The sequence below is a fragment of the Heterodontus francisci genome, chromosome 17 (genome assembly GCF_036365525.1).
Source record: "Heterodontus francisci isolate sHetFra1 chromosome 17, sHetFra1.hap1, whole genome shotgun sequence".
NCBI classification, from domain to species: Eukaryota; Metazoa; Chordata; class Chondrichthyes; order Heterodontiformes; family Heterodontidae; genus Heterodontus; species Heterodontus francisci.
In genome coordinates this window covers 66,701,301-66,718,029 of record NC_090387.1, presented here as the reverse complement: position 1 = coordinate 66,718,029, position 16,729 = coordinate 66,701,301, and the positions used below count along the sequence as shown (strand labels likewise).

The following is a 16,729-nucleotide window of genomic DNA, read 5'->3' as shown; positions in this document are numbered from 1 at the left end:
CTTCTATCATTTTAACACAGACAATAACCCATTTATTTTTAAAAAAACGTTAACAGATCCACTGAAGTAACAGAGGGCATTATAAGAATTGTTCATTAATGATACCAACAGTAGTTTCCATAATTCCCATCACAGATATGACTTTCACAATATCTAAATTACTTTTCAGTATTTGTGTATTGTAAATGTATGAAGGTCCGTCCAGCCCAAATAAAGCATTGTTGTGGGAAAAAAATGCTTTGGAGTCAGGAGTGAGCCAAAATCGGAAAATCTTTATTACAAGCCTGTGGGGGAGAGCCTTCATCGGACCAGAGTCTGTCAAAAATCATCAGTTACAGCAGGGCAATTCAGACAGCATCTTATCAGGAAGTGTCCCTTTGTGTAATCACATTTATGTCCCTTCTGCGCAGATAAGCACACCCAGAGCTCGTGATAGAAAGATACAGAGGAAGAAAAAACAACTTTAACAGTATGAACTCTGGTAACCCTTCACTTTCCACATCACATGGATTACGTATTCCCCACTCCTATTTAAGTGTATTATGGGATTACGTATTGCCGAGTTCTATCAAATTGTATTAGAGGATTGCAGCAACAACTTGGGCAGGATTTTATCCTGCCCTTGGCGACAGGAACAGAGACAGGGGGTTCACATAATGGCAAGGGTGGTGTGCCCGACATTGTCCTGGCCCCTTGCCATTTTGTCCGGGGTGGGGAAAGGCCAAGGACAGCCTTTTGCAACCCCCCCCCCCACCACCAGATGAATTGACGGCCACTAAAGGGCAGCCTCCCGCCTCTGTTCTGATTTTATGGAAGATGGCGGGGCCTACTGCCGCATGGAGACACGTCCAGGTGCAACCTGGCAGCCTCTTCGTAGCCTCGCAGGGTGGGGGGGGTGAACCTCCTCTGGAGGCAATCCATGTCACCCGGAGGTCCCTCCAGGGCAATGGCTGCCACTCTGGCAAGACCCCTGCACCCTCACCAATACCTCCATCCCCACACCCTCACCTGCGCCTGCCTGACTGGCCCCAGCGACTCCCACTCCACTCAACTGAGTCCCGGGGTCTCTGACATCCTTGGCACTGCAGGCCTCCTGCAATACCAGCAGTAGCCACTGCTCTCAGTGGCGCTGCCAGTACTGCAAAGCTGCCAGCCCTCCGATTGGTCAGTAACTCTGGAGGCGGGAGTTCATCCCTTGAAGGGAAGGCATCCCCAACCCCAGGCAATTAATTGGCTGCCTGCCATGGAATTGCAACGGGGGTCTGACAGAGGGACGAGGCGGGGTCTCCCCCAACCCCTTCCAGCCTGAGGCTGGGACCTCTGTCACTGGAATAAAATCCAGCTCTTTGAATTTATACAACACTTATAACATAATAAGTCCCAAGGTGCTTTGCAGAAGCTGAAGGCATGACTGCAAATGGGGGAGCAATTATAATCAGGGATGTTCAAGAAGTCAGAATTAGAGCAGCACAAATATTTCAGAGGGATGTAGGGCTGGAAGAGGTTACAGCGATAGGGAGGGGCGAGGCCATTGAGGGATTTGAAAACAAGGTTGAGAATATCAAAGTTAACCTGGAGCTACTATATGTCAGCAAGCACAGGGGTGATGGGTGAATGGGACTTGGTACGAGTTAGGGCATGTGTAACATAGTTTTGGTTGATCTCAAGTTTAAGTGCGGACGAATATGGGAGGCCAGCCAGGAATGTGTTGGAATAGTCAAATGTGGGAGTAACAAAGGCATGAATGAGAGTTTCAGCAGCAGATGACCTGAGTGAGGGAGTTGGGCGATGTTACAAAGGTGGAAATAGGCGGTCTTAGGGATGGCATGGATAAGTGATTAGAAGCTCATTTCAGGGTCAAATGCAGCACCAGCCTCTGACGGTTGCCAGGGAAAGGTTTTGAATTGGTAGCTAGGAAAAGGAGTTTGTGGTGGGGATTGAAAGAAATGGCTTCGGTCATCCCAATATTTAGTTGGAGGAAATTTCTGCTCATTCAGTAACAGATTTCAGACAAGCAGTGTGACAATTTAGAGACTGTGGTGAGGTAGAGCTGGGTGTCATCAGTGTCCATTGAAAACTGACACTGTGGCCTAAATTTTACAGTGGGCAGACAGGAGCCGGCTTCCGACGTAAAGGTCAGTGGCGAACCCGCTTCTCCCTCACCTGGGGATCCGCTCCGTATTTTAAGGGTCCCCAGCCTTTAAGTGTTCTGAGGCGGGACTTCCACCCGTTTGAGGGAGGAAGTCTCACCTCATTGAGCTGCCGGCCAATCAGCGGGCCAGCAGCTCTTAGTACCAGCAATGCCACTGGGAACGGTGGCCACTGCTGGGACTGCAGCCCAGCCGAAAATATAAGATGTGCAGCCGGGAGGAAAGGTAAGTTTTAGCTGCCTTGCCGGGGGTAATTGGTCGAGCCCTGGTGAGGCAAGGGTGGTCGGTAGGGAAGAAGGGGGTATGTGTTGGGTGCTGGGGGTGGTTGTGGAGTTGGGGCGGCCTTCCATCGGGTACCCTGTGCCCGATGAGCAGACCCCACCCCCCCACCCCGGGATGATCAGCAGCCACCTGCTTTTCCCAAGCTGCTTTTTCCGGCTCCAGGCCGTCCACTTGCCACGCGTAAAATCCACCTGGAGGCGGGAGAAGGCCCTTAAGTGGCCGTTAAATGGCCTGGGCAAGTGGGCTGTTCCTCCCCCCCTCCCCCGCCCTACGTAAAGGGCGGCGGAGGCAGGAGCGGGTCGGGAAAGCCTCCTGGAGCCTCCCACTCCATTTTATGCCCCCCCCCTCCACCATCCCACTTTTTGGGGCAGGATGTAGAAGAGAAAAAAAGAGGGGACCACCATAGATAAACTTTTGGGGACCACCATAGATAAACTTTTGGGGACACCAGAGGTAACGTTGCAGGAGAGGAAAGAGAAACCATTATAAATAATTCACTGGCTATGATTAGATAGATAAGAATGGAACCAGGTGAGAGCAGTCCCATCCAGCTGGACGACAGTGGAGGGGCGTTGGAGAAGGATGGTGTGGTCAACCATGTCAAAGGCTGCAGACAGATAGAGAAGAATGAGGAAGGACAGTTTACCTTTGTCACATAGGATGTCATTTGTGACTTTGATAAGTGCTGTTTCATTCTCTGGCAGGGCAGAAACCTGATTGGAGGGATTCAAACATAGAGTTCCAGGAAATATGGGCACAGATTTGGGAAGCAAAAACACATTCAAGGACTTTGGAGAGAAATTGGAGATGGGGCGGTAGTTTGCAAGGACAGCACAGACAAGGGTTGTTTTTGAGGAGAGGGGTGATGACAGCAGACTTGAGGAGAGAGAACTGTTAACAGTATCAGCTAACATAGGAAGGGATGTTGGGTGGTCAACAGCTTAGTGGGAATAGGATCAAAGGCACAGGAGGTGGACAAGATGAGATTGGAGAGGGTATGAGGAGAGATAGGATTGAAACTAGAGAAAAATGCAAGTTCGGGGCTAGGACTGGGGGAAAATTAGAGGATGTTTATTTAGAGTTAGTGGGCTGGGGGAAGGGCTCCTATTTAAGTGTGCTACAGTATTACATATTGCCCAGTCCTATCAAATCATATTAGGGGGTTACATAGCCCCTTCCCCTATTTAATTGTATTAGGGAATTACATATTGCCCATTCCTGTCAAACTGTATTAGGGGCTTACATATCCCCTGCCCCTTGGTAATTGTATTCGGGATTATATATCCCCTGCTCCTATTTAATTGTATTAGGAGGTTACATATTGCCCATTCCTATCAAATTGTATTAAGGGTTACATATTCCCTGTACCTATTAAAGGGCAACATGAGTTGATTTGATAGGACTGGACAATATGTAATCGAATCACCTCAGGTTGTCCTTGTGCACATCCAACTGACTGGCTTCAAGGGAAGTATTGGCAGAGACCCACTGAGTACCTCGATTGCAGAATGGTAAAGGTTGTCTGAAAAAGAGGAGTTGAAAACAAAATAAATGTGCAAAAGAGAATTTCAAAAAAGAATTAAGTAAATATCAATAGGACATATTGCTATTTTAATTGTACTAGTACATTTCCTGCAGTACTGTTTGCAGACAGAGCACCAAAGGACTTGGAATAAATGGGAGTATGAGGTCAAGAGCGAGTGTGAGTTTGAAGTGCAGAGTGGAAATTGGAGAATGGCCAAGACCCTTGAGTGAGCAGGAAGCGAGCAGTCGGCAGTGCTGCTGGTGACAGAACTTGTCTCTGTTTTCCAATGCTTGTCAGGTGGCTAGAATGCTGGTTTTAAGTGGCGAACTGTAATGACAGAGAAAAGGAGCCGGTAAATATTTTGGTTATCTGATTGGTTAAATATTTGGTTAGTTTTGTAATGCAATTAACAAACGGACTGGCCCCTGGCGTCACCACAGCTAACTACTGATAAATTCCTTGCTGCTTTAGGTTAAGGGGCTTATTAATTTATAGTGCGGAATCTCCTGAGCAGGCTCTGTGAAAAAATATACGTGAAAATCAATATAACTTCTGGGCAATCAGTGCAAATTGCCGAATTACAGGTCCCTGCTGCTTTATAAAGCAGCCCAGCACGGCCACCATCGGAGGATTCTCTGGAGTCCATTGAGGCGCACCACAATTTCTGGTTTTCAGCACAAGTGTGCACACCAGAAGTTGAGGTGCCATCCCGACCCTCAATAGCAGCGAATGTCTCAGCATTCCCGCTATTCGGAACGCAAAATCCGGGCCGTTGTTACGTTGAGACACTTGTTCATCTCTCGCCAACTTTTCAATCAGTTGGTGCTGTTGTAGATATACGTGCTTCTATTCGATCTATTCTTTTTACTGAGTGAATGGTTCATCCATATACTGTATTCAGTATGACGCTTTATGGTTCCAATTCAATCGTTTCTTGTCTTGATTTTCTTCTACTTATTAAAATACTAAATTGTTTTGGAAATGCTGAAACTCATTAGTGAGCAGGGAGACACTCTGCTCTTGACTTTCCAGCTAAGCTGGTATTGTCTGTTGGTATTGTAGTAGTGTGTTAAAGGTTACCGGCACATTCCCAGAAAAACAGCGTGAAACCTCTAATTGAGATAAATAGCATATAACTTCTGTGTGGTTTAATCTACCCGCTGAGAACATTAAGTAAAAGTTTAATGTCACATGTGGTGCCCTGCAAGCTAGCTGGCAGTTCCAAATAAGTTGTGTTGCAATGTAAACTGCAAAAAACATCATTAGAAAAGCAGGGAAGTTATGCTGAACCTTTATAAAACTCTGGTTAGGCCCCAACTGGAGTATTGCATCTCGTTCTGGCCACCACACTTTAGGAAGGGTGTGAGGGTCCTTGAAAGTGTGTAGAGGAGATTTACCAGAATGGTTCCAGGGATGGGAGATTTTAGTTACAAAGTTAGGTTGGAAATGTTGGGTTTACTCACCTTAGAACAAAGGAGTTTGAGGGGAGATTTAATAGAGCTGAACAAGATTATACCAGGCTTTGCTAAGTTAGACAAGGAAAAATTGTTCCCATTAACAAATGGTACAAGGACTGGGGGAAACAGATTGAAGGTTTTGGACAAAAGATGCAGGGGGAACATGAGGAAGAACTTTTTTTACACAGCGGATGGTACTAACCTGGAACTCACTGCCCACAAGGGTGGTGGAAGTGGAGACAATCAATGACTTCAAAAGGAAATTGGATGGCCACTTGAAGGAAATAGACTTGCAGGGCTACGGGGATCGAGCAGGGGAGTGGGACTGACTGGATAGCTCCGTGTAGAGCTGGCATGGACTCAATGGGCCGAATGGTCTCCTTCTGTGCCATAAATGACTCTATGACTAGTAACATTCACGCCACACAAGTGCCAGGCAATGACCATCTCCAACAAGAGACAATCTAACCATCTCCCCTTGACATTTAATGGCATTATGATTGCAGAATCCCCCACTATCAACATCCTGGGGGTTATCATTGACCAGAAACTGAACTGGAATAGCCATATAAATACCGTGGCTATAAGAGCAGGTCAGAGGCTAGGAACCTCCTGACTCCCCAAAGTCTGTCCACCAACTACAAGGCACAAGTCAGGAGTGTGATGGAATACTCTCCACTTGCCTGGATGGGTGCAGCTCCAACAACACTCAAGAAGCTCGACACCATCCAGGAGAGATGCTTGATTGGCACCCCATTTGCAAACATTCATTCGCTCTGCCACCGACGCACAGTGACAGCAGTGTGTACCATCTACATGACGCCCTACAGCAAGCACCAAGTCTCCTTAGACAGCACCTTCCAAACCCGTGACCTCTACCACGTAGAAGGACAAGGGCAGCAGATGCATGGGAACACCACCACCTGCAAGTTCCCCTCCAAGTCACACGCCATCCTGACTCGGAACTATAATCAACGTTCCTTCACTGTCACTGGGTCAAATTCCTGGAACTCCCTTCCTAACAACACTGTAGGTGTACCTACCTCACCTGGACTGCAGCGGTTCAAGAAGGCAGCTCACCACCACCTTCTCAAGGGCAATTGGGGATGGGCAATAAATGCTGGCCTGGCCAACGATGCCAACATCCCACGAATGAATTTAAAAAATGACTCTGAGAGAGCAACTACTTCACTAGTTTGTTAAATAATCAGCTAATCCAATAAATTACTGTGTACAAAATTGTATTCAGTGTTGTCAAGGAATGTATATGATTATTAGAAAGTACTGATCTGCCCTGTTCAGTGTTTCAGTGAATCTGCAGCATATCACAGTCGGATCTGTATAGTAATGTAGAGCGGTAGATGGCGCTGTAAAGCCTTCCTGAGTAAGCCCTATTTATCTTGAAGGACAGTTCAGATTGGTTGAAATGATTTTAATCAGCTTTAATTCATCATTCCTGGACATTTTAGTCTCTGCATGACGTTAAATTATATTTGCTAATTGAAAATTTGAGTGAAATGTAACATGTTGTGCCTTGTGTTGTATTTGTGTTGCTATCCTAATTTATCTTGCTGTATTTATTTCATAGAATTAAATATTCCCAGTCACTAAACCAGTGGGAATCCGTAGATTTAAGTATTTTTCACACTTGCGTGAGGTGCAAAACTACAAGGGGAAATATAAATTTCTGGTTTCTCTGTGTGGTATGTGATTACAGAAGTAAGAAATGTTAGAGAAGGAACTTGTCCACAATGATTTTTCAATAAAGACTGGTTGATAACATTATGCTTTGTAAATGGGTCATATGGTAGTCGACTTGGTGTGGAGGCAGTTCAAAGACGTCGCAACACAATGTAATATCTGAACAGGATTAGTCATCTTCAATTATCATAACATCTTTTACAGAAACTAAAATTGTAACAATTTGAGAAAGAAAATTTCCCTCTGCAAAATCATAAATGAACACATTTATTTTGCCACACACCAAAATTATCCTTCACCCTCTCCCTTCCAGGCACGTGCGCTAGGATTGCCAGTAACTGCTTCTGCTGTTGCACTACCTGTGTTATTACTGAATAGAAATTCAAAGCTTCAGTAAGTCTCCTCAGGCAGTTCGTTCAGTTATGTTTCTTCTTGTTTAGCATTTTATATGATACATATTCCCTCCTGTGAGCAAATGACATTTCACTCACATCTGGTGTTGGGAGCCTGTTATGTGCCTCACTGCTCCCCAACATCTGGTGTTGGGAGCCTGTTATGTGCCTCACTGCTCCCTAACATCTGGTGTTGGGAGCCTGTTATGTGCCTCACTGCTCCCTAACATCTGGTGTTGGGAGCCTGTTATGTGCCTCACTGCTCCCTAACATCTGGTGTTGGGAGCCTGTTATGTGCCTCACTGCTCCCGAACATCTGGTGTTGGGAGCCTGTTATGTGCCTCACTGCTCCCTAACATCTGGTGTTGGGAGCCTGTTATGTGCCTCACTGCTCCTGACCAGCTGATGCTCCCACATGTTTGCACTGTGATCTTTATCAGCTGTCTGTGCACAATAGCAGAGCAGAGGAGCTGAGATTTGAACAGGATAGAACAGGGTTGGTGCTGATTAAATAATTATGCTGAGTGCAGCTGCCGATTCCATGGCAGCCAAACACTGCAGAAGTGGTGCCCCCCATGTAGACTATCAGCCAGCTACAACTTCCTGGGATATCACTTCTAGCTTTAACAGGTCAAGTTCAGTAGAGGACAATGTGTCATCACTGTGTTAAAATATCAAAATCTTCTGGAGTTCATTTCCAATGTATTCTACAACATGCTAGTGAAAGATATTAAACATGGCCCCTCTGGCCTGCGTGCAGCTTCCCCGGCTCCATCCTGCCCCGTGGCCATTTTTGCAGAGGCAGGATGGGGGAGGGGTGTGCAACAGGGGTACCCGGCTGCAAGCAGCAGATAGCCAACACAGCTTGTTAAGGGCCAACTGGGACTTTTCAGTCGGCCTCCAGGTTCCCACAGGCGGTGGAGGCCAGTTTAGGTGCCCTGAGGCGGCCTCCCGGTGGCAGACTAGCGTGGAGCCAGCATTCCAGGCAGGCCTAGAGACCCTCCCTGCCTGTCTGGGTCCAGTCACATCCACAGGCTGCCCTATGGAGGGGCTCCCCCCACCATAGTGGTGGCCTGGCTGCAAAACCCAGTTTTATTTTAAATTCAAAAAAAAGTTGGAGAGACAACGCCTCCATTTTGAAGCATCCTCTCTTTTACTTAGCTGCCATCATAGACTGCTGCTCCTTTCGAGCAGAAAGGCCTTTGATTGGCCCTCCAACTTCGAGAGCCCGCCTGCCGTCCTTAATTGAATGGCAAGCCCACCCTCTGACCATTAATTGGCCACTCCAGAGAAAATCACAATGTTTCCCACACAGTGCGGGCTTCTGACCCACATTTCAGTCTGACCGCAGGGTTCAGAAGTGGCCTCACATTAGTTTTAATGGATCTCATGCCTGGATCTGAGATAAGTAACGATCAGCCTAATAGTTTGTGTTCTTACATCGACTCTGAAAGCAGGCTGAGGGATTTGAGTCCCTTTCCCACGCACTGGAAACACGACATGGACGTGAAACCTGCCCAGATCTGTGTTCAGATTCCTTTCTATCTCCTCTGCTTGTTCATCCTCATTGTGAATATTGCTTCACTCAGTGCTCCTTCCACAAACTCAGTAATTGCCTGCTGCGAGGAGTGTCTCTGCCACCTTTATCCACAAGTCAGCTTAAGCTGCTGCCTCTGCCCCAAGAACTCTATTTGCTACATGTCCCAGAACAGGACTTCTGGGGCATAGAATCATACACCTTAGAAGGAGGCCATTCAGCCCATCATGCCTGTGTTGGTGCATTGAAAGAGCTATCCAATTGGTCCCATGCCCCTGCTCTCTCCCCATAGTCCTGCAATTCTTTTCCTTTTCAAGTATTTATCCAGTCTTCCTTCAGGCAGTGCATTCCAGATCATCATAACTCGCTGCATAGAAAAAAACTTCATATCTCCCCTCTGGTTCTTTTGCCAATTGCCTTAAATCTGAGTCCTCTGGCTGCTAAACCTTCTGCAAGTGGAAACAGTTTCTTCCTATCTTTTCTATCAAAACCCTTCATAATTTTGAAGAGCTCGATTAAATCTCTGCTTCTACATAAAGGTTGTTCCAGTGGCAACCCATCAGGAGCTCCTCAAATGATCATTCATCACATGGGAGCTACACTGAAGTCACCGGACCTTTGAAGCAGGGAGGACATCACAATCGAGCCTAGCCAGGCCAGTCTTTCAGATGAGACTTCTTACGCCTGGCCGCTCAGATAGATGAAAAAGATCCCATGCAGTATTTGGGAAAAAAAAGCAAAGGAGTTCTCCTGGTGCCCTGGCCAGTGTTTAGCCCTCAACCAATATTGCTTAAAAAACAGATTAACTGATCATTATCACATTGCTGTTTGTGGGAGCTTGCTGTGTTTGGCTGCCACATTTCCTACAACAGCGACTACATTTCAAAAAGTTACTCATTGGCTGTCCTGTGAACGGTGCTATATAAATGCAAGACTTTCTTTTCATCATTGAAAGGGATGATCATGCACTTGTTGCTCCTCGCAGCCATTCTTCGACAGAGAAAATGGAGGTTACATCAAGGATGAGAAAAAGTATCTCCCCTTTGGAAGTGAGCATCATCCCTTTAAATTCTACCGGGCTGGCCAGATTTTAGCACTGGCAGCTAATCATGCTTACAGGCCTGACTCCTTGTCAGCATTTCCCATGCACGAGGGAGTCTCGGCGAATGACAGGGTGTTTAAAATTTGGCACAGCCTGCCCCCAAATTGCTGTCGATGGTTTGCGCACTGTGTAGCTATATACAGCCCTGGTTTTTACAGGATCACAAACTCAGGGTTTTAATGCCCTGAGCTTTATTTATTTTCCTCTTCATTGGCAATTTGTTCTAATCATTAAAATGGACCATCTAAATCAGAGCATAAGGAAGATATTGCAAATATATTTCAATAGGGGATGTACAAGATACCTGCTGAATTTTAATCGCGGTATTTAGATATTTTCTTATAACTAGTTTGAAGATATACAAATATAAGTGAAAAAGGGATCATCTGTAGTGAAGGTCTGTAACCTGCCTGCAATTTCCTCCATTTCCCCCATCACACATACTGAAGTGAGCAGCTGGGGGAGAGTGGACGGTCTGGGCCACCCAACCCTCATTGACCAGTTGACAGAAGGTTCCGGTACCAGATGATCCTGTCAATAAAGGCCCCTTTTACAGCACCGCCAAATTCATCTTTGTTTCAAACTTGTGGCTGATTCACAGTAGGAATGCACAGTGTAATTACTTCTTATGTGAGCACGGTATAACAACTACCATCTATGAAGATTGCTGCAGGAGATTCTCCTGCATCGCATGTATCTCTTGTGAATGCTATTGGAGCAGAGATCATTCTGATCCAATTACACTTTGAGCCGTGAGGCAAATGTAACTTAATGGAGGAGGCAAGTTGAAGGCCCACACTATAATTCCTACTATTTTACTAATAATCTCTGCAAAATATGTACGTTACACTAAAAACATTGTTGTTATTCGGAAATAAAAATTTGCATTTCCTGTTCCAATAACATCTTTCACTCCAGGCTACTCCAGTGACATCGCTGTGGGCCAGGAGGAGCTGCTTCAGTCCCACTTCTCCTCACTCATTCGAATGGGTGTGTTAAGAAGGGGGAAGGGACAACATCGGGCCAACTAGGAGCCAATCTAGAGCCACCTGACCCTAGGGAAACATGTGAAGTATGTGACAACCCCGGCCCGTGATATGTTTCTACTCTGGCTCAGGTTGTCCTGTATCAGTTCCTCTTAAGTCTCCACATCCCAAAGCTATTGGGTAAGAATCAGTCCAATTACTCGGTTCAAACACATTTTCTCGATGACTGCTGTATTCATTTTTCTTGCAGGTGGGAGCACTTTGACAAGAAGTACCTGAGCCAGCTACTGATGCGCAAGTCGGCCTATAGGATCAAGGATGATATTTGGGACGTGTACCACAAGCTCAATGTCCGCGATGCCATCAGCTTTGCTGACCAGGTACAGTTATCCACTGTTTATTTAAAAAACTATTTTAATGGCCCCAATAAAGATATACAGAATCTGAGTCAGGAATGGGTTGGCTGCTTGGGCAACGCTATCCCAGAGCACACTGCAGTATTGGTGCAGGAACAGGCCGTTTGAATAATTACATAGAAGTTACAGCACAGAAACGGGCCATTCAGCCCAACTAGTCAATGCCAGCATTTAGGCTCCACATGAATCTCCTTCAATTCTTGTATTTTTTTCCCCCTTATGTTTATCTAAAGTACCCTAAATGCATCTATGCAACTCATCTCAACTACTGCTTGCGGTAGCAGGGTTCCATAATCTAACCATTCTCTGGGTAAACAATAGGTAGCAGAAACTTCCAGAACAGCTTTGGAGTAGTTGGGAAATCTGGGTCCGTGGCTAAAGTTTAAAGGTATGTCAGCCAGGTTCAATGGTCTTCATGGCACATTAGTGCCATCTACGATCCTGTGGCCTCTTGGGAGCTCTGTCATTCAGGACTAGTTCTGTCAAGCTGATGCCATCTTTTCAGAGGGAAGATAATGAGGGCTTTGCTCCTTGCACGGAAGGCCACACATCGCTTGCTTGATACATCTCAAGGTCAGCCACCTGGCCTATGTCACTGCTGCTGGTTCAGAAGGATCCAGTGACATAAGATGTTTAATGCAGTCTCAACCTTCACACCCAAGGGAGGAGCTGCCCCCCCATCATACACATTGCCTCTAGATCAGCCATCAGGAGATGACTTAGTTATAGTAGCATTGGAGCATACAGGACCAGGAAAGACCATTTCAATCCATCTGGCCAGCTCCAGTGTTGTAAAACAGAATACACAGTTTACTATCTCTGTCCCTCAATTGATCTCTCCACCAAATGCCAGTCCAGTTTCCTCTTAAGGTTATTAATTTACACCTATGTGTCAGCTTCATTTCTGAAATGGAAAAACTGGTCACCTCTGACCTGCCCAGAATGGACTGTTTGAATCAGTAACTGAGGGTAAATGAAGGTCCCCTATGTGAATAACATTTGCGGTAATAGTCACATCTGTCTTTTCTGATCCCCTCAAAATGCTGTTGCTCATCCAAATCTCAGCCATTGCAGCTCCCTAAGGAATTCCCATGCCAATGGAAGTTAGACTTGGAAAGAGTCTTGCGATGTGAGAATCATGCAGTGAAAATGAATGCATGAATAAAGTTGCAAGCAAAGCAATGTGATGAGCAAAGGAAATCTAACTTGCAAGCCAAAACTTAAAAAGTGATGCTGGGATTTTTGCACAAAATGCAGCCTTCCGAGGATTGGACAGACAGGCTCATACTCTCCCACTGCCTCCCACCTTCCCCACCACTCCCACCCCAAGTCAGGCATAGGCACCAACATGTTGCACCACAGACATTTGACAAAATTATTGACCCAGCCACGGACATGGGGGATATTAATCTGTATAAAAAGTGTATAGCCTACCTAATGCCATCAAAACACAGTCTGATTTAAAATGCATTTCTCCCTATTTAGTTAGATACCTGGCATTTCTTTTGCTTGCACAAGTAGTCAATGTCTGCCTGCACACCTGGTGTAGCAATGTGGAGAATTTGGCTAGATATCCATCTGTTGCAAGTGATCTTGATCTCTTTCTGTCCCTTCTCTTTCTCTCTCTCCCTCACTGTATCCATCTCTCTCTCCTCTCTGGGCTGAATCTTGTGCTCAGCCTGAAGGCGGGTTTTGTGGTGGGGGGTGGGGGGGCCAGATAATCAGAGCAGAATCACCCACCACAGAACCCGACACCGTAATGCTGGATTCTGATTTTTCCTGGAGGCAACAAAGTTCCGTAGCAGCATCTCCGCCGCCCTGCGACAGGACCGTGCTTTAAATATGTTAACTACGTTTTGCGTTAATTGCAATGCTATTCACCACGATCCTACCAGCCGTTTACAATCTTCTGCTTGACGTGTGGCACTCACATGCCTTCATTTTCCCATCCTTGAAAAGCTGGCACCACCGAGGTGAGAGTCCTCAGTGCCTGCAAAGGTTCAGTAAGTTTTACCTTGCTGTCCTGCAGAATTTGTTGCAACATTGGACACTGCCACTAAGGTTAATAGCCAGAAGTGAGGGGAGGTTGGAACTCAGCAAGTGTATATCACTGAGGTGGGGAAGGGGTGAACTCTGCAAGTTTGAGGGCGGGGTTTAGGAGGAGGGTTGAACTGTGCAATCCATAATCAGGCGACGCCATAAATGGCGTAAAACGTAAATGTCACTAACGTCGCCCTCACCAAGTGATTGGGGGGCACGGCCACGGCAATTATGGTGAGTGGCCACCCGCTGCGTAATCACAGTGGCACGTCTGCAAAGGTCACGTGCAGGACTGCTGACATTTTGCACACCAGCTGCCGCTCCTAGCAGCACGACTACAAACTCCAGCCCACTGTGCCCATCTCTCTCCTCATCTCTCTGTCTCCCCCTATGTGTCCCCCCTCTCTCTCCCACCATGTACCCCTCTCTGCCCTCTCTCTCTCCCCCCCCGTCTCCCCTCCTCTCTCCCCCTCTCTCTCTCTGAGTCCATTTCTCTCTGCCCCCTCCCCCTTTATGTCCATCTCCCCATCTCTGTCCCTCTCTCTGTCCCTCTTTCTCCCCTCTCTCTGCCCTATGTGACCCCCCTCTCCCCCTCTATGTCCCTCTCTCTCTCTTTCTCTGTGTCCCCCCTCCCCCCTTTCTCTCCCCCTAAGTGTCTCCCTTTGTCTCTCGACCCGTGTCCCCCTTTTTGCCCCCCCTCTTTCTCTCTCCCCCTCTGTGTCCCCTCTCTCTCTCGCTCCCACTCTTTCTCTCCCCCTCTCTCCCTCCTCTGTCTCTCCTTCCTATGTCCCCTCTCTCTTCTCTCTCTCACCCCCTGTGTTCCCCTCTCCTCTCTTTCTCCCCATCTCTCACTCCCCCTTCTCTCTCCCCCTTCTCTCTCTCCCACCCTCTCTACCCGCTGCATACGGACATGGGCTGCTTCAGTATCTAAGAGTCACGAATGGTGCTGAACATTGTGCAATCATCAGCAAACATCCCCACCTCTGACCTTATGATTGAAGGAAGGTCATTGATGAAGCAGCTGAAGCTGGTTGGGCCTAGGACACTGCCCTGAAGAACACCTGCAGTGATGTCCTGGGAATGAGATGACTGACCTCCAACAACCACAACCATCTCCCTTTGTGCTATATATGACTCCAACCAGTAAATGTTTTCCTCTTAATTCCCATTGACTCCAGTTTTGCTAGGGCTGCTTGAAGCCATACTCAGTCAATTGCTGCCTTGATGTCAAGGGCAGTCACTCTCACCTCACCTCTTGAGTTCAGTTCTTTTGTCCATGCTTGGACCAAGGCTGTAATGAGGTCAGGAGCTGAGTGGCCCTGGCGGAACCCAAACTGAGCATCAGTGAGCATGTTATTGCTAAGCAAGTGCCGCTTGATAACACTGTCAATGACACCTTCCATCACTTTGCTGACAATTGGATTCGACTGATAGGACAGTAATTGGCCAGCTCGGATTTGACCTCCTTTTTGTGCATAGGACACACCTGGGCAATTTTGCATATTGCCAGGTAGATGCCAGTGTTGTAGCTGTACTGAAACAGCTTGGCTAGGGGCGCAGCTAGTTCTGGAGCACAAGTCTTCAGTACTATTGCTGGAATATTGTCAGGGCCCATAGCCATTGCAGTATCCAGTGCCTTCAGCAGTTTCTTGATATCACGTAGAGTGCATCGAATTGGCTGAAGACTGGCATCTGTGATGCTGGGACCTCAGGAAGAGGCCAAGATGGATCATCCACTCGGCACTTCTGGCTGAAGATGGATGCAAATGCTTCAGCCTTCTCTTTTGCACTGATGTGCTGGACTCCCATATCGTTGAGGATGGGGATACTTGTGGATCCTCCTCATCCTGTCAGTTGTTTAATTGTCCACCACCTTTCACAACTGATGTGGCAGGACTGCAGAGCTTCGATCTGATCTGCTGGTTGTGGGATCACTTAGCCCTGTCTATCGCATGCTGCTTCCACTGTTTGGCATGCAAGTAATCCTGTGTTGTATCTTCATCAGGCTGGCACCTCGTTTTGAGGTATTCCTGGTGCTGCTCCTGGCTTGCCCTCCTGCATTCTTCATTGAAACAGAGTTGGTCCCCCGGCTTGGTAGTAATGTTAGAGTGGGGGATATGCTGGGTCATGAGGTTACAGCAGGCATCTGATCCACCACCGCCTGATTTCCATTCCCCCCGCCAGTCCTCCTCATCTGCCATGTCAAAGTTGAATTTCGGTCCCACAGTGAGGTCAGGTGGCTGGTATTTCTTAGAGCTCTCCTACTCACTCTGCTCTGCTGCTTTGAGCTGGTCACTCAGAAGGATTAGAGCCAGGTCAACTGTTCCTGGATCCTCCGGTGATCTGTAAGGTAAAAAGACAGATGAAATCAGTCAAAAAAGTCAAACTGTTAGTCTAACGGCACTCTTTCCTGTTACTGAAACTCCTCATCCAGCCCAGCAGCACAGGCACTGAGCACTGGGTATCCGAGCAGATAGTTGAGCTTTGTCAGTTCTTGCCTTGGACACGAGAGGGAGACATTCACTTCAGGTGGAGGCCACTTGACCAAGAGTGATTAAAATTGACATGTTATTTTGCTCCCTCTGTGATAAATGTGAGCCCTGTCATTAGTCAAACATTTCAAAGTAGGGATAGAGGTTCTGTCATGTAGTAAAGGGTTGAAGGGTAGTCCAATTTACTGAGGATTTATTAGCCATTTTAGGCCCAATTTTTTCATTTGTTCTGTTTGATACACTATATAAGAGTTACGTTCCAGCATAAGAAAATGCGCACATGGTTGTTGAGAAGTGAGCGTTTAATCTGTAAAATGAAGGAGAGCTGGAAAGTCTGCATAATGGAGTATCATTAATAGTCCTAGAGGATTGTTCTTTGCATTGCCCGCGACTTGAAAGTGGGTGTGTGTGAATGAGTAAGTCCCAGGGAAAACTACTGGCTAACTAGTGAAGAGAATGGATGGTAATTATTCTTACAGGGAAAGAAGGAAACATACTCGCAGACTAAAAGCTACTTGGATCAGAACCAATAAATTTATGTTTCCATGCAAGAGTGCTTCAAAAGGACAGGTTTTTATAAGTGAGTGACCTTCATGAATATGTTTGAAGTAGTCACATATGTGAGGTTCACTACGGTAGCCTCCTGCCT

At 46.7% G+C, this 16,729-nt stretch overlaps 1 protein-coding gene across 4 annotated transcripts in view; it reads left to right on the top strand.

The window, feature by feature from the left end:
* The window catches only part of slc9a5 (solute carrier family 9 member A5), a 309,427-nt gene that overhangs the window by 204,799 nt on the left and 87,899 nt on the right, over nt 1–16,729 (top strand). For all 4 annotated transcript variants that reach the window (XM_068049563.1, XM_068049564.1, XM_068049562.1 and 1 more), the window contains exon 10: nt 11,383–11,512. In XM_068049563.1, coding sequence (XP_067905664.1) covers nt 11,383–11,512 — 130 coding nt within the window. The remainder of the gene's footprint in view (nt 1–11,382; nt 11,513–16,729) is intronic.